At 34.8% G+C, this 18,335-nt stretch overlaps 1 protein-coding gene and 3 long non-coding RNA genes across 6 annotated transcripts; 2 read left to right on the top strand and 2 right to left on the bottom strand.

Moving 5' to 3' along the window:
• LOC107636570 (protein FAR-RED ELONGATED HYPOCOTYL 3-like) lies at positions 6,253–10,015 on the top strand. Its single transcript, XM_016340070.1, has 3 exons — positions 6,253–6,404; positions 6,493–6,716; positions 9,669–10,015. Exons 1-3 carry the CDS (start codon positions 6,253–6,255, stop codon positions 10,013–10,015), a joined length of 723 nt encoding a protein of 240 aa, XP_016195556.1.
• LOC107639391 lies at positions 10,925–16,993 on the bottom strand. 3 transcript variants are annotated; one of them, XR_002361202.1, is made up of 7 exons: positions 16,577–16,993; positions 16,352–16,410; positions 12,517–12,548; positions 12,222–12,366; positions 12,038–12,151; positions 11,385–11,431; positions 10,928–11,242 (listed from the first exon to the last, which is right to left on the bottom strand). It is a non-coding gene; the product is annotated as an uncharacterized LOC107639391 (long non-coding RNA). The 3 variants fall into 3 exon arrangements; XR_001620114.2 differs by lacking the exons at positions 12,517–12,548; positions 16,352–16,410; positions 16,577–16,993 and adding exons at positions 13,010–13,068; positions 13,235–13,516 and having other exon boundaries at positions 10,925–11,242; XR_002361201.1 differs by lacking the exon at positions 12,517–12,548.
• On the top strand, positions 13,368–16,965 carry LOC110271090. Its single transcript, XR_002361203.1, has 2 exons — positions 13,368–13,509; positions 16,852–16,965. It is a non-coding gene; the product is annotated as an uncharacterized LOC110271090 (long non-coding RNA).
• LOC107639392 lies at positions 13,512–14,445 on the bottom strand. Its single transcript, XR_001620115.2, has 4 exons — positions 14,326–14,445; positions 13,879–13,994; positions 13,673–13,719; positions 13,512–13,530 (listed from the first exon to the last, which is right to left on the bottom strand). It is a non-coding gene; the product is annotated as an uncharacterized LOC107639392 (long non-coding RNA).

Genomic DNA, 18,335 nt, shown 5'->3' on the forward strand with positions numbered 1-18,335 from the left:
CAATTGAGTTAAGCTCTTGGAAAAATACTAGTACAATAATACTTTTGTATATTGTCTTTAACTTTCGCAAAAAGATTTATTGTTGTTGCAATACTCAATTCACCCCCCCCCCTCTTGAGTAATTGTGCATAGGTTCTACAAGTGGCATCAGAGCTTAACCCTTTGACAGACTTAACCGTTTAAGGGAAAAGATCATGGCAAGCACAAGCTTTAACAACAACAATACTAGTGAAGGTAACTCAACCGCTAGACCTCCTCTTTTTAGCGGACCAAATTACTCTTATTGGAAAAATAAGATGAGAATTTGGATCCGTTCTCAAGATGTGAGAATTTGGAAAGTGATTGAGAATGGAAATCACATTCCAACAAAGACAACAAGCGCTAAAGAAGGAGAAGTCTCCGTCTTAAGGCAAGTACCGAAAGGAGAAGATGAATATAGTGACGATGATTGGAAGAAAGTGGCAATGAATGATAAAGCCATCAACTTCATTCATTGTGCACTTAACGAGCATGATTATATGAAGATCTCTACATGTGAAACCGCTAAAGAGATTTGGGATAAACTCCAAATCACTTACGAAGGAACCGACCACGTTAAAGAATCAAAGGTATTTATGTTGGTTCATGAATGGGAAAATTTTAAAATGAAAGATGAAGAGAGCATTGAAGAAGCTCTTGAAAGACTCTCCAAGATCTTCAACAACCTAAGCATGCTTGGCACAAAATACAATGATAAACAAATTGTGACCAAGGTGCTTACAAGCCTTACACCAAAATGGAACTCCAAAGTGAACGCCATTGTGGAAGGAAGGCTCTATGATCAACTTACATTTGATCAACTACGAGGTAATCTTCTCACCTATGAGATGACTATGCTAAATAGACAAAAAGGTGAAGAAAGCAAGAAGAAAAGTCTCGCCCTTAAAACAATATCACTACAAGAAGAGAGTGATGATAATGAGGAAGAAGGAGATGAAGAATTTGCACTCTTATTGAAAAGATTCAATAAGTTTGCAATGAAGAAAAATTTCAAGAGCAAAACAAAGGTACCAAAATGCTATGAGTGTGGAGAAGTTGGAGACATTAAACCCAATTGTCCAAAACTTCAAAAGGAGGCCAAAAAAAAGAAATTTAAGAAGAAGGAGAAAGCCTACATATCATGGGAGAACGAGGATGAATCCGACTCTGATGACGACGAGGTTGCAAATCTTTGCTTAATGGCAAGCGAAGAAAAGGTTAGTGATGACAACTCCACTTCTTTTAATTTACAAGATGAATATGATGCCTTACTTGAGGTGTACACAAAACTTACCCAAGATTATTCTCTCCTAAAGAAAAAGAATATGGATCTTTTAAAACAAAATGAGATGTTGAAAAATGAGAATATCAATCTTGGAAAAGATAAGTGTAGCACAAGTAGTGATCTATACAAATCTTGTAAAATGCATGAAAATGAAATTACAAATCTTAAGAACACTTTAGCTAAGTTCAATGAATCTTCAAAGAACTTAGATAAAATGTTGAAAAACCAGAAGCATGTTCATAATAAGGAAGGTTTAGGTTTTGAAAAAGGAAAATTTAAAAATACTAAAACTCCTATTAGGCAATCGCAAGCCCAAAAGGCAAGCATGCCTAAAAGGAATGATGCCTTTAAACATCCTCCTCAACATGTTTCATTTAGAAATTATAATCACAATGCATATAGATCAAAAGATGTTGCATTTAGAAAACAACCTAGGCATCCATTTAGAAACATGCATAGGATGCATAATCCAAATGTCATATGTCATTATTGTAATAAAGTAGGTCATATAGCACCCGTATGCTTTACTAGAATTAAACATATCAACTTTCGTAGTCTAGATACGAGATTGGCACCTTATGGGCATTATGCTCATACTAACCATCAAGGACCCAAATTCACTTGGGTCCCTAAATCCCAATTTTAATTGTTTTGTAGGTACGTGTTGGAGCTAAGGATACAAATTGGTATGTTGATAGTGGATGCTCCAAACACATGACCGGCGATGAATCAAAGTTCACCGCAATAGAGCCTACAAACGGAGGAAACGTGATCTATGGAGACAACAACACCGGCAAAGTAATCGGCGTTGGAAAAGTTGGTAAAAATTCTTCTACCTCCATAGATAATGTTATACTTGTCAAATGTCTCAAACATAATCTCATTAGTGTTAGCCAACTTTGTGACAAAGGAAACTTAGTCACCTTTAATTCAAAATGTTGTTTGATAAAAAGGCAAGACACTAATGAAATTGTGCTAATTGGGCACCATGTTGACAATGTATACATGATTAATCTAGATGAAGTTTCCTCAAATGATGTGAAATGCCTTGTTAGTAAAAATGATAAAACTTGGTATCTTGGATTCTAATCTAATATGATTTGTTTTGAATTCATTGTATTTATATTGCTATTTTTGTATCTCTTACTAACTTAAGCATTGGAGATATCCAATTAGCCATTGTTTTGTAGGTTTATGAGTTGATGAATGAGTGATTAATCTTGAGGTAGATTGAGGAATTTGAAGATTATAAACAATGGAGGATCAACAAATTGAAGTTTATAATAGTTTAAATGAGTGTATACATGATGGAACTCAAAGGATTGAAGAAAGAACCACCAAAGGATGAAAATTTGGTGATTTTGGGCAAAATGATGCATGTTGCATCGATGCAAAGCCCATTGCATCGATGCAAACACGACCAAATTGCATAAAAACACGTGAATTTGGCATTTTTGAGCAACAAAACCCCACTTTTTCATCATCTTCAACCTCACAACTCATATCCCCACCTCCAAACCTCCATAACCTCCAAAACAAGCTCACATATAGCTTCATACAACTCACAAAACTTAGATATCCACTACAAACAAATTACATATTTGAAGTCCCCACATTCTCCTCTACAAAACCCATAAAACAAAATCATCCACAATGCCTAGAATCAAGAAAACCGTCAAGAAGTCAAAAGGCTCTTCAAGTGTGGTTCCACCTCCAAATAATCATCCTTTGGCAAGGTACTTTGCTTCTAATGAAGATCTTCAATTCTATGAGGCAAGGCTCGCCGGAAGAAAGGAAATTCCTCCGAGGTATTTGGATCCGACCCTTCTTGTCATTCATAACTTTGATACTCTAAAGGCTATTCTAGTTCATCAAGGTCTCATGGATTTTGTTCAAATTAAGAGTAAATTTTATCCGGATTTAGTTGCCATAGCCTATAGTACACTCATGATTGAGATTGATGAGGAAAATGAATCAAGTTTCACATTATTCTTCAAGATAGGAAGAAAGGATTATAGGCTAGATGGTGATGAGTTAGCCACCATTTGGGAGCTGCCAAATCAAGGTGACTTGTTTCAAGGTGGTAAAACCCCAATTGATGAATGGGGTTATTCAAAAGACAATGCCATGCATTTGTTCAACCTTGTACAAAGAGCTCACTCCAAAATTAGTTGCAATTCAATGAGTGCGGAACATAGAACTTTGTTATATCTAGTCACCTATGTATTGCAACCTAGAATATCCGGGCATGCGAATGTAAATGATGAAGATTTGATTGTCATGTGGGCTATGATGAATGGAATTAAGATTAATTGGCCATACTTTATAGTACAACATATGATTAGGCTCAAGATGAAGGATAGGAATGGTGGATTAGGATTCCTTTGCCTATGGTCTAAAGTCTTTGATTATGTTGGTATTGATATATCAAATGAGATTGCCAAGGAAGTACCACCTCAATCTTGTATCAACACTCATATTCTCAACAAAATGGGAAGAAGAAATGTTGATGAACAAGGTCCTCAAGAGCAAGCTCCTCCACAAGCACCTCAAGAACCACCCTCCTTGGTTGATGTAATGAGAGAATTACAATCCATCAACCAAAACATCCAAAGGATTGAAGTAGAGCATGGTAGGCAACTTGAAGCACTTAATCGTCGTGTTGATATGTTCTTCATAATTTTGTTTAATGATTAATGCTTGTATGCTTATTTGGTGAATAACTCAAAATAGGCTTGGTACCCCTATTTTAAGTTAATGTGCATGCTTTAATATATTTCACTTATTTAGGGGGAATTATGCATGCTTGTTTTATATATAAAAAGAGGAAATCAAATTCTTTTTGAAAGGGGGAATATCTCATCCTTGAAATTAATAGAGAAATTGAACTTAAAAAAAAAAAAATTCATTGTTTTATGCATGCTTCTATGACACATTTCAAACTCCTTTCTTTTTTGATAATGTCAAAAGGGGGAAGAAAAGTTTGAGGATATTTGAAGTTTTGAACTTTTGAAAAAGAAGAAGTTTGAGGATTTGAAAAGAAGAAATAAGTTTGCGAAACAATGATTTCAAAAAGACTTCCGCTAAGCAAAAACTTTTCATATCTAAATCGTTTTCTTTGATAAACGCCCTTTAAGGGAACAAATGCACATATTTAGGGGGAACTCCTGCAAAAACTTTTTGTGAAGTCTTCTCCAAAGCTTTCTATAAAACAAAGTGCATTATTGTTGCTTTCAAAATCATTTATAAATGCATATCCTCAAAATTGGTTTGTCATTATCAAAAAGGGGGAAATTGTAAATCATGTTGCTTGTATGCGAAGTTTGTATTCGTAGGTTTTGATGAATGACAAACCAACAAACGACATGAAAGACAAACCAACAAACAACTTGAATGAACAAGCATGTTGAAAGATCAACCAACATTCAACGTTGAGGAATGAAGAGTTGAAAGCAACACAACAACAACAAGAAACTCAAGTCCACAACATTTGAAGACAAGTATAGTGTCTTAGGACTTAGGTAACTTCTTGTTAAGAACCAATTGCTAAATCTCTCAACACACACTCACAAAATGTTTTGATGCACATATTGCAATTCGATGCTAGCCAAATGGTTTAAAAACTTGTTTTCAAAGGTAACAAAAGCATAGAAATTGACTCCAACAAGTTTGAGATCAATCATAAGCATTTTGAAGTGATTTTAAGCCATTCATTAAGGTTTGCATCGATGCACACTCATCATGCATCGATGCAAAGCATGCGACGACTTGTTGCATCGATGCAAAGATGTTTGCATCAATGCAACCTAGCTGAAAATTCAAATTTCAACTTCAAAGACACATTTGCATCGATGCAAAATGTGTTATGCATCGATGCAAATGATTCAAAAACATAAAAAAACAGCTAGTTTTAACAAAACGGCTCCATCCCATTAACTCCCAAACGTTTCTAAGGTTTGGGAAGTCTATAAATAGATGGATTAAAGCCTTATTTCATACATGTGAGTATTTGCAAACTATCTTGTTTATATTCTTTCATTCTACACATTTTTTTTAAGGTGTTATAATACACAATTTGAGAGAGCAATATCAATTGGTTCAATAGTGCTAAACTTGTAATCATACACTCTTCTAGAGAGTACTCATTTCATCTCAACAATTCTTTGAGAATTGTTTTCTTGTAACACTTTGTAAATTGGAGTGTGATCTCCAAGGTTGAGTCAAGAGTTATAAACACTATAGTCGGTGAGGATACCAAAGAAGTATACTAAGTACTCAAGGCAAATCTTAGAGAAGGAATCTCTAAGTGGAGTGGGTTAGTGTACGAGTGGTGATCATATACCGTGAGGTGTTAGAAACTAAGGACTCGGATTGTAAAAGGTTTTGTGCGAGCACCTTGAAGCTTGGCAATAGTGGAACTTCTCAATAGCGATTGAGAAAGAAAGTGGACGTAGGACAAGGATTGTGCCGAACCACTCTAAATAGCGTTTGCATCTCTCCAAACTCATCTCTTCTATATTATTGTCTTTTACCTTTGAGCAAATAAATTGTGATCGAAAAGTAGCTTCGTAAGTACTTAAGAAATAGCTTAAGTCCGATTGGTGAAAAGCTTGATCAATTTATTTGAGTTGGTGTCTATTGGAAAGTAAAAGCTCCTTATAAATGCTTAGCAATTGAGTTAAGCTCTTGGAAAAATACTAGTACAATAACACTTTTGTATATTGTCTTTAACTTTCGCAAAAAGATTCATTGTTGTTGCAATACTCAATTCACCCCCCCTCTTGAGTAATTGTGCATAGGTTCTACAGTATCTAGCATTGGCAAACGAGGTTGGTGGGTCTTCAAACCTGAGTTATTCAGAAAAAGATGTCAGAAATTACATCACAAGCAAACTTCGATGTGCCGATGACAATGCGGACTTTAAGTAGATGATGAATTATTTCATTCAAATGAAGGAGATCAATCCCAACTTCTTTTATGCCATAGATGTTGATGATGCAAATAAGTTCAAGAGCGCACTCTGGGTAGATGCAAGGTGCAGGGATTCGTATGAATATTACGGAGATGTGGTGTCGTTCGACACCACTTACAAAAGAAACAGGTCTGTTTTTACTTATGTGTCAATCGTAAAAGCAGTTATTTTTTTAATTTGTTATTGGGTCTGTCATTTGTTGTTGGTGTTTTCGCAGGCATGGTCTACCATTTGCATCCTTTGTCGGTGTAAACCACCATAGAAAGTCTACTCTTCTTGGTTGTGCTTTACTTGGGAGCGAGGAGACCCCTAGTTTTGAGTGGGTGTTCATCACTGACCAGTTCAAGGCCATGGCCGGTGCTATTAGGAAGGTCCTACCTGATACTGTCCACCAATGGTGCATCTGGCACATAATGAAGAAGTCACAATTCAAGGTTGGAGGTTGCACTAGGTACGGAGAATTGAATGCTAAGATGAATCACATTGTGCGGAATTCTCCTTCTACTGACTCTTTCCATATAAATATTTTTTGTTCGTTAGTAAAAAATGTATGTCGCTTTAATTTTTTTTTGGCATCATATTTTACATTTTTACCATAAGTTAGAGTAAATTATTAAATATAAATTAGATTTACTACTTATTATCCTAATTCGAATTCATTATATTCGATTTATATGGAAATGTAAATGGAGACAACTAGATAACGTTATTGGGTTTAGGGGATTTAGGTAATTTTAGGATGACTTTGGTTTATCAACGTAAATTCGCCTAATATGTGATATTAGTTATTGTTATATATAATAGAATGGATGACATATTTATGCATTGTTTAGATTAGAAGAATTTGTAAAGGAATAACATGCTGGAGAAGAAAATGGATGGAAAAATCAATTTTTCATTATTTGGTTCAACAAAGAAATTGAATGAAAAACATGAAAATCTATATGGAGCTCACGTAAATTTTTTCTCTTCAAAGTTACGAAAAAAACTGATTCAAAAGTGCAAACATGGATTAAAATACAGAGTTACCATTTGAATTATAATTTATATATAATATATAAAAACATTAATATAATTTTTCTCTATTATGATTTTTTCTCTTCTTACTTTTCCTTCCATTCAAACAAAAGAAATTTTTTCCTCTATTTTCTTTTCGTTCATTTTTTTTATCTAAACAACACACACAAAAAATATACTTTTCTTTCCATTTTCTTTCCTCTTATTTTTTATCTTATATCCAAACAATAGTTTAGTGTTTATCCATTTATCTTTTATTAATATTGTTATAATAAGGATACATGTAACTTTATAAAAATGATATAACTTAAACTTTGATTATCTGAGAATTTATTGAGTGGCTAGAATAGCTCCACGTCACGAACCAATGAATGCTAGCAATAAGGATGATCACAAAATTAAAACAGTCGAAACGGGTATTTGCAGGAATTACTCGCGTTTTGGAGCTAGATGGGGACTCTTGAAATCCTCACGACCTGCCATGCGAAAATGGATGGGGACTAGGGGTGGCAAACGGGTCGAAATCTGTCGAGCTGGTCGCATAACCCGCCAAAAAATGCGAGTTGGGTTGGAAATTTATGACCACCAAACTTAAAAATCCCGCCTACCCTGCACCGCCTAATCCACAGGATTTGGCGGGCTTCGGCGGGGCGGGCAGGCTTTTTCGCTGGGCCAAACTTTTATTTTGGTAGAGACGTTTTTTTACAAATTTTTATAATGTTATTGATCTACAAGAGAATGAAGATGATAATTGAAGAAGTTTATATTTTGGATAATATTTTTTTTTGCTTTGGACAATGTTGGTTTTATTATTTTGTTTCAAAAAAATTGATTTATAATTATATTTATTACATATTTATAATTATAAAGGCGTTAATGTGCGTGAATTTAAAAATTATAATTTTTTATGTTTTTAGAAATTATAAATTTATTGAAATTGTTGTGAAATTATATATATTGTTTAATATTTAATGGTTTATAAAAAAAGGAGATCTCGCTAGCCTACCATTAGGCGGGCGGGAAAAAATTCAGAACCGTTTTACTAGGTGGGGCGGGCTTTTGGCGAGACAGGACGGACTTTCCCGTTTGCCACTCCTAATAGGGGCACGGACATAAGTACCCGCCCTATGAAACTTATTAAATATACGCGAATATAAAATTATTAATTTATCCTATTTTATATATACGTAAATCCATTTCTTGAATTTAGTAATCTTAATTTCTGCCTCCAATTCGAATTTTTCCTTTTTCTTCCAGACTCATTCTCAGCCTTGATCCTCTCTCTCTCTAACTCACTTTCTCTACCTCTCATCAAGTCCGTCGCTATGTCGCTCAGTATCGTCCTAAAAAATTATGTTATGTTATTATGTTGGATTATTTTTTTATGTTTTCTCCTTTTGAAATGTTATTTTTCATAACGAATATGTTATAAATTGTGTTGAATTATATTGAATTGATTATTTTATGATTTATTATATTATGTCTTTTTGTGTTAATTTTTTAAAAAATTTTCAAAGAATATTAATAGATACCCAAAGAGATCTACGTTCTCTGAGGGGTAATTAAATAGGAACTTGCAATGACGGAGAAAGAACATGGACATTTTTTTTTAAATAGGAATGAGGGATGAAAAGTGGGTTTCTCACGCTCCCCTGAGTCCTCATTACCATATCTAACTAGCAACGGAGATCCAATTTAAGTCGATTTAAGAGGGAACGCATGTACTTCATCTGCATTGGGTCTTTAAGGTAATGAACTCAAGTCAGATTTGGAACCCTAACAATAGATTTTAGTTGATCTTACTTGCATTGAGGTCTTACCAGGTTCAAATATATCTTAAATTAATATTTTGAGTCATTATTATAGCAAATATCATACTATTTAATATTATAACACTTAGTATATATAAAAGTTAGATATATTTGCAAGACATTTTTTAATTCAAATTAAAAAAATTAATTATCTCTTTTTTAGTTTTAAATATTATTTTCTAATATAACAAAAAAGTGAAAATAACAATAATCACTCACATAATTAAAATAGAGAATTTAATATATGCATGAAACTCGTAATTTTATCAGACAAATCGTTACACATTTTGTTTCTACACTCCACATCCTCTTTCGTTCATGCAGGTAATTTTAGAAAACAATTTGAACAAAAATTTTGCTATATAATACCTAACGAGTAAAGACTCAAATTAACAAATCTACAAATAAAAGCATGTAATACTCTGGGTTAGGTGATCCAAAGAAATACATCAAGAAGTTCACCTCCATAATAATAGTAAACGGTGCATCTGATAAAGTTTTTTGTCGTTGTTTTCCATCTTACTTAGACGGTTCTGCACTTGATTGGTTTTATTCTTGCATGCAGGTTCTATTTCTCGCTTTCGAGACCTATCAAAGCCCTTTGAAGAGCACTTTGCTGGATCGGCCATCTACCTACATGACTCTGATTACCTGAATACAATCAAGCAAGGCCAGCAAGAAAGCCTCAGGGACTACATAACGCGCTTCACAAAGATAGCCATGAGTATACCCGACCTCCACCCAGAGGTGGAACTGCACGCCATAAAAAGTGGACTGCGACCAGGAAAATTCCAGGAAACTATTGCCATAGCCACTACAAGAAAAAAGTCGATTAGCTACTACAAAAATTATCGTAAAATCGTCGCTAATCTGACGCAAAATATGATTTGTGACGGATTAGCTACCGCCTAGCAACTAATGCTTTCCTCACTAATTTCAAGTCGCAGATTAGTGAGACAAATACAACAGTCGCTAATTCATCGGAAAGTTTTTTTAGCGACTGAATAGATTGTCGCAAATCTATCACTTTTGTAAAAGCTAATTTCATAGAAGAAATAGACTAAACGATAGTCGCTAATTAGCGACAAACTCTACTGCAGCAGACTCATCGCTAAATCCAAACTAACTTTGTAGACAAAATAAAATGCTTAGTTGACGCTAATTAGTGAGGAATTTTTCCAAACCTAACTCGTCGCAAATTGGCCACTAATATGATCGCAAATCCATCACATTTTGTAGCAAATCTATAGCTAATCTTTGAAAAAACTTTAATCAAATTTGTAGGAATTTTGTCGCTAAACCAAAGCTATGCTAAATGAGAAAGCAAAATTACGAAGTAGTCGCTAATGTGCTAGGAAATAATATATAGTCAACTAATTGCAATACTATCGCAAATATCATCGCAAATTCCTTTTAAACTAGTAACAAATCAATAGGTATGTGGCAAATATTTCAGTCACAATATCGTCTTTAATTTATCACTATCATCGAGTTTAGGATACCAATTTTTTCGGTATACTAAAATAAACCTCAAATTATTTTTTTTATTTGAGTCATTTAAATAAAAGATTATAATGCATACAAATATAATTAGTTCATCAAAATTATAAATGTTTAAAAAAGTTCAAACCATGTTTAAAAAAATTGGATATTAAAGCTTAACCTAATAATAACCAAGTCTTTGACTTGATTAAATGCCTATTCTATCTATTCAATAGCCCTAAAAACATGACTTAATTAGTAAACTAATGAAGAAAAAAGCTCAGTTGCAATATCATGTAAAAGTAAGTATTCACTCACTTATTTAGAGATATTTCAATCTCGTTGCACAAATGTGATTCTGCTTTCATAAAATTCATTATATATTATACATCTCAATTTCTCATTACACATTAAAAATAAATAAAAAAAAAACAACACCTAAGACTTAGTAGTTGATATAGTGAGATAAATGTATTAACCCACATACTTGCTTCTTCAAAACTATAGGTATCCACATCAGTATCTATGTTCACAAACATAGTTGGTTGATTTGCTAATATACTGCTGGGTAAGGTAGAAATATTATTTTTTTTTCCATCATTCTTCCCTTTTATTATTGTGCACAAAATATGAGAAGAATCATCTATTTTAGTATACCTGCAGGCATGAGCAAAAAATTAAAATAAGATAAACCTTAAGTGGCCTCTCATGGTTAAGAAGACATCAGATAAACATTATTAATGATATCATAAAAATATATTTAACTTTGAAATATTTAAATACATAGAAAGAAACAAACCTTTATACAACCCCTATATTTGGTGTTAATAACTGAATTTTCTGGACCTGCAATGGAATAGAACAAAGAACTAAGATCAAATTTCAAATTAATGGCCACACTTTTGCATGTTCCCTTGACATTCAAAATATACTTAGATAATTCACTTGGCAATAATATCTGAAGTTTGAGAATAACAAAATTAAAAATTATATGTAAGCACTAACCACAAGGCATATAGCCGACAAGAGGGAAACTCTAACAAATAACAAACTTATTGATGCTTCATCAACCAATATAGATGGCAGTGTCTTCTCTGTTGCAATGACTACACCATTTGCAGCAGCAAGAGTGAAATACAACTACATATTACATGGTCTTGTAAAAAACAGGGAGCTTTTCTACCACAGATGATCATCATATACTGAATACATTGTAAAAACTTTTGCCTTCTGCTCAACTAATATATCACCAACACCTAACTAGAGAGCAGATTCTTAAGAGTATCATTTTTTTTACAGTGGCTCTTATAAAAATCTAATACCAAAAATAAGTAGAAACCCCACACAAATTTAGTCACTAGTTTCTTCCCTACTAAACAATTATAATTAGTTACAAGTATCAGTACAAATAAAAAGAAAAAGATGCCAAGAGGGAAAAGTAACGATCGTTACCTTCTTCAAATGGCGGCCATGGAGAGCAAGCTGAGCAACGAGCAACAAGTTTGGCCATCAAAGAAAAAAAGAATACCAGCAACAACCTTTGGCGACGGTGACAACAACAAAATTCTGCTGAATTTTAGAATTAGCAAAATGATAAAATAAAAAAAAATCGAAAAAATAAAGGGAGAAGATCTACTGGCGGCAGTGCAAGCGGCGGAGGTGCGGTGTTGCGAAGAGGAGGCAATGGCAGAAACGAATGCGGCGACAACGTCGTTCACGAAGAGGCGCTTTCTCTCGATTTCAGTGGCTTAGCATGGAAAATTCTTGTAGTGTGACTACATCTGGAGATTAATTATTCAAGGGATTCACATCACACTATAATGTGCAAAAAAATTCATACATCACACTATAACGTGCAAAAAAATCATACATCCTACTTATTCACGAAGTCATAACATGAAATCATACATCACAATAACTAATAAACAAACCTGAAATCAAAAGGGACAGAACAATAATCAACCTGACTCAAAAATCACTAACAAATTAGCAGAAGCACACAAACAAGTTAAAATCATTAACAATTTTGCAAAAATAGCAAGTGCAGATGGAACCATAATCAACCTGACTCAAAAAATCAAGATGAAAAAAAAAAAAAGCAAGCGACCGAGTTACAAATAGAACCAAACTGAATCAGAAAGAACAAATAAAATTAGAACAAAAAACAAATCAGAATAGAACAAATTCAAGAATCAGAATCGCAACAACAAACATACAAACAGAACATGAAAGATTAGATTCATAGAAACAGAAATTCAAAACAGGATTAAGAAAATAAAAACTCTAATAAACAGAACGAAAAATAAACAGAGCAATAAAATAAACAGAACACAAATCAAACCCTAAATCATCACTACAATTTCAAAAAAATTAGCAGTAAAGCAATAAAAGAACAATAATCAACAATAGGAATATATAACCAACCCGACACGAAGGCTCTATTTCTGGTACATGCTGCTATCTTGGATGGAGGACGACGGCAACTGTTGGTGCAGGGAGGAGTAAGATTTATACAAAGAAGGTGATTATATATAGAAGCATAGATTATGATTTATATACTAGGACAAAAGCACAAAAGCTATAACAAATTACAGAGAGGGATAAACCCTAAATGCAATAGATTACACAGAGAAGGAGAGAGTATCACACCTGAAGCCAAGTGGAAGTGGAAGAGGACTGGAGGAGGGACAACCCACGGCTTCGGCAGGATGCTGTCAATGGCAGACGGCGGCTTCTTCCTATTGGATGCGAGCTGGCGACAAACGTGCAAAGCAGAGTGTAGAGCAGAGGACTAAGGATGAAGTATGAGACGCGCAGCGGAGAGGAGAACGGACGAGGTGGCGGAGACCAGAATTGCCGCGGCGGTAGAGAGGGGAATTGACGACGCCGCAAACAGAGAGACTGGTGACGGCGCGGGTGAGAAGGTAGAATCTATTTTAGTATACCTGCAGGCATGAGCAAAAAATTAAAATAAGATAAACCTTAAGTGGCCTCTCATGGTTAAGAAGACATCAGATAAACATTATTAATGATATCATAAAAATATATTTAACTTTGAAATATTTAAATACATAGAAAGAAACAAACCTTTATACAACCCCTATATTTGGTGTTAATAACTGAATTTTCTGGACCTGCAATGGAATAGAACAAAGAACTAAGATCAAATTTCAAATTAATGGCCACACTTTTGCATGTTCCCTTGACATTCAAAATATACTTAGATAATTCACTTGGCAATAATATCTGAAGTTTGAGAATAACAAAATTAAAAATTATATGTAAGCACTAACCACAAGGCATATAGCCGACAAGAGGGAAACTCTAACAAATAACAAACTTATTGATGCTTCATCAACCAATATAGATGGCAGTGTCTTCTCTGTTGCAATGACTACACCATTTGCAGCTGCAAGAGTGAAACACAACTACATATTACATGGTCTTGTAAAAAACAGGGAGCTTTTCTACCACAGATGATCATCATATACTGAATACATTGTAAAAACTTTTGCCTTCTGCTCAACTAATATATCACCAACACCTAACTAGAGAGCAGATTCTTAAGAGTATCATTTTTTTTACAGTGGCTCTTATAAAAATCTAATACCAAAAATAAGTAGAAACCCCACACAAATTTAGTCACTAGTTTCTTCCCTACTAAACAATTATAATTAGTTACAAGTATCAGTACAAATAAAAAGAAAAAGATGCCAAGAGGGAAAAGTAACGATCGTTACCTTCTTCAAATGGCGGCCATGGAGAGCAAGCTGAGCAACGAGCAACAAGTTTGGCCATCAAAGAGAAATAGCGGAGCAGCAACAACCGTTGGCGACGGCGACAACAACAACAAAATCCTGTTGAATTTTAGAATTAGTAAAAATATAAAATGAAAAACAAAAAATAAAAAAAAATTAAAGGGAGAAGATCTATCGGTGGCAACGATCTCGTTTGCAAAGGAGATGTGCTAACAGAAGATGCGCTTTCTCTCGATCTCAGAGATTTGGACGTTGCTACCAGATCTAGAGATGCTTTGGTGGAGGAGGTGCCTTTGCTCGATAACAAAAAAGGAGATGAATTGCGGCGGTGATGGCGGTAGCAACGGCTACGACTATGGCGAGCTTAGGGTTTCAGCGGTGAGACCATTCTTCACCTTTAACATAAGCTAGGTCTTCTCTTCTGAATCAAAACTAGGTAAACACTAATTTTTGAACTTGCAGTTATAAAATTAGAAAAAAATTAAGCTAAGTCTTCTAAAAATATTATTGTAATGAGAATAATACTGGCCATAATTGTATGATCACTAAAAATTTTTACTAAAAAGGATTTTTTTTTGTATTTATTAGTGACAATAATAACAATTGTCATTATAACACATAGTAACAATGGCAAATATATAATTGCCACAAAAACATAACTTAAATTAAGAAATCAGTGGCCATTATGTTATTGCCACTAAAAGTTTGTCGCTAAAACATATTTTTCTGATAGTGGCGGAGTAGAAGGAGTAGAGCATGCTCATTAGAGATTTGAGGGAGGGATTACGATCAACACACAGCTCTCCAATCTCCACCAGCGAAAGAGCATCGTTTTCGACATGTACTCCTGCATAGCTCATAGCAGTGAGCCCTTGTGCCTTATCCGTCCACCTCCACTTCGTCGTTCACATTCGTGGCCGCTGACATTGCCACTACCACCACCATAGTAGTAAGATGATGGATCACGGTGATGATGATGTTTCATCTCGGAAAAATACATGTAGTATACTTTATTTTTTATTGTATTTTTAGTTTTCATAAATTTTTGTACAATATGTGCAATGGGCTGTTTATTTGGCCCAATATGTATTAATAATATAAATTAACCATCATTATCCCTAATTTCTAGTTGTCTATTCAGTTTTGTGATATCTACCCCCCAATTTACCCTAAATTCAATTTTTTTTTCACATTAACCCTTCATCACCCACCATTACCCTACCCTCCCAAAAAACCCCATTGTTTGTTCTGCAGAAAAACCCTCCTTTCTTCGCCGCCCCGCTGTGTGCGTAGCAACCTGCATCCCACCGCTCTATTTCTGCGCGACGTGTAGCCTCCGTTCCTGCCGACCGAAACTGTTGCGCTCCGCCTCCTTGTGCCAATGCCCTCGCTGGAAGAACCTCTGTCACTCCTCACGTAGCCGAACATCCGTGACCTGCAACTGTCAGCGTCACCGACGTGAGTTACAGCCCCAAACCCTTCGCGCTCGCATCATCCCAATGCCAGCCTGCTGCCTGGGTCTTGTTTCCTGTGCCATCTAGTTTAAGCGGTGACCATTAGAAGGGTCACGGTCTCAGATTTGTTACGGCCACCTAAAATCATTAACAATTTTGCAAAAATAGCAAGTGCAGATGGAACCATAATCAACCTGACTCAAAAAATCAAGATGAAAAAAAAAAAAAGCAAGCGACCGAGTTACAAATAGAACCAAACTGAATCAGAAAGAACAAATAAAATTAGAACAAAAAACAAATCAGAATAGAACAAATTCAAGAATCAGAATCGTAACAACAAACATACAAACAGAACATCAAAAATTAGATTCATAGAAACAGAAATTCAAAACAGGATTAAGAAAATAAAAACCCTAGTAAACAGAACCTAAAATAAACGGAGTAATAAAATAAACAGAACACAAATCAAACCCTAAATCATCACTACAATTTCAAAAAAATTAGCAGTAAAGCAATAAAAGAACAATAATCAACAATAGGAATATATAACCAACCCGACACGAAGGCTCTATTTCTGGTACATGCTGCTATTTTGGATGGAGGACGACGGCAACTGTTGGTGCAGGGAGGAGTAAGATTTATACAAAGAAGGTGATTATATATAGAAGCATAGATTATGATTTATATACTAGGACACAAGCACAAAAGCTATAACAAATTACAGAGAGGGATAAACCCTAAATGCAATAGATTACAAAGAGAAGGAGAGAGTATCACACTTGAAGCCAAGTGGAAGTGGAAGAGGACTGGAGGAGGGACAACCCACGGCTTCGGCGGGATGTTGTCAACGGCAGACGGCGGCTTCTTCCTATTGGATGCGAGCTGGCGACAAACATGCAAAGCAGAGTGTAGAGCAGAGGACTAAGGATGAAGTATGAGACGCGCAGCGGAGAGGAGAACGGACGAGGTGGCGGAGACCAGAATTGCCGCGGCGGTAGAGAGGGGAATTGACGACGCCGCAAACAGAGAGACTGGTGACGGCGCGGGTGAGAAGGTAGAGTGATGAGGGATGGCGGCACGGTGAGAGAGAGAGGGTTGAATAGGCTGGTGAGAAGGGAGAGTGGCTGCAGAGGGTGAAAAAAAGGAGAGTGGCGATGGGGAATATGCAAATAGGGATTAGGTTAGCTTTCTTCTCTGTTTTCTTTTTTTTTTCGTGAGTGAGAGTTAAAGGGTTGAGTGAGAGATAACGAGGGATGAGTGGGGTTAGTAAAATTAGGATTAGAATTAGCTAAAAGAAGAAGTTTAAATGTTTAATGTAAAAATTTGTATAAAATTAGAGGTAGAATAGGAATTTTTTACGATATATCGTCATTTTAATCGAAACGTTTTAATTAATATGGCAGATAAATAGTTTTATTGGGCGATTTTCACGTAATTTAAATTGTCTATTTAAATACGAAATTTGAAATTATCAATTTAATATTAAAAATTTTGTAAGATTATTTTTGTATTCTATTATTTGAAATGTTCAAATTATATCGTTCAAATTATATTAAAATTTTTAAATTTAAATTATATCATTTAAATTTTATTTATCAAATTTTTTAAATTTTTTAAATTTTATTTTTTTGAGTACTAATACATGGTTTCTAGAAAAATAATGTGATGCCAGTTTTAAATTATGTGACTCGGTCGCTACAATTTAAATAGTCAGTTTTAAATTACGCATTTAAATGGGCAGTTTTAAATTACGTGACTTGAATTAAAACAGCCCATTAAAACCGCCTATCTCTCATGTTAACTGAAACGTTCCCATATTAATAATGAAATTTGAATTAATTTAAGTATAATATTAAAAGCATTACGTTATTATTATAGGTAACAATCAAGATAACAAATTTATAAATATTTGTTTATTTGTTATTTTTCAATCTTATTTAATTTGAAGCAAATATAAAAATTTAAATTTAAAGAATTCATTTTTTTCACATAATTTTAATTGTTAAATTTTTTTTTAATTTTATTTTTTAATATCTTAAATTATCTTTAGTTTCATTATTCATAAACCCCAATTTACCCAAAATTCTTAATTTCACTTTTGTCCCAAATTAAACCCTAATTTCCAAATTAAACCTCGTAAACCCTAACTCTAATTAACCCATAATTTTCTCCTTTACCCAAGAACTCTAACCGCCTTTAGGAACAGAAAGAAAAGAGAGGAAAGGGAAAGAAAAGAAAGGGGAGAGAGGAGAGGGGAAGGCCGCGGGAAGAAGAAAGGAAGGGGGAAAGAGGGAGGCGGCGTGGTAGGTGTCATTGCCGCCGTCGCCGCCGCTGTTGACAGGAGAAGAGAGGGAGATTTGAGAGAGCTGAACGGGAAGAAAACGCAGGAAACCTCGCCGCTGCGCCCAGCCCGTTGCATGCTCCCTCGCATTGCCACGCAGACCGTGTCCAACCCTCACCGCCAGCTGCGCCTCACCAAGGAGAGAGATCAGACAAAGAGAGACGTGAAGAGGGAGAAGGACTCGCGCTGCTGTTTCT

The sequence above is a fragment of the Arachis ipaensis genome, chromosome B04 (genome assembly GCF_000816755.2).
Source record: "Arachis ipaensis cultivar K30076 chromosome B04, Araip1.1, whole genome shotgun sequence".
Classification (NCBI taxonomy): domain Eukaryota; kingdom Viridiplantae; phylum Streptophyta; class Magnoliopsida; order Fabales; family Fabaceae; genus Arachis; species Arachis ipaensis.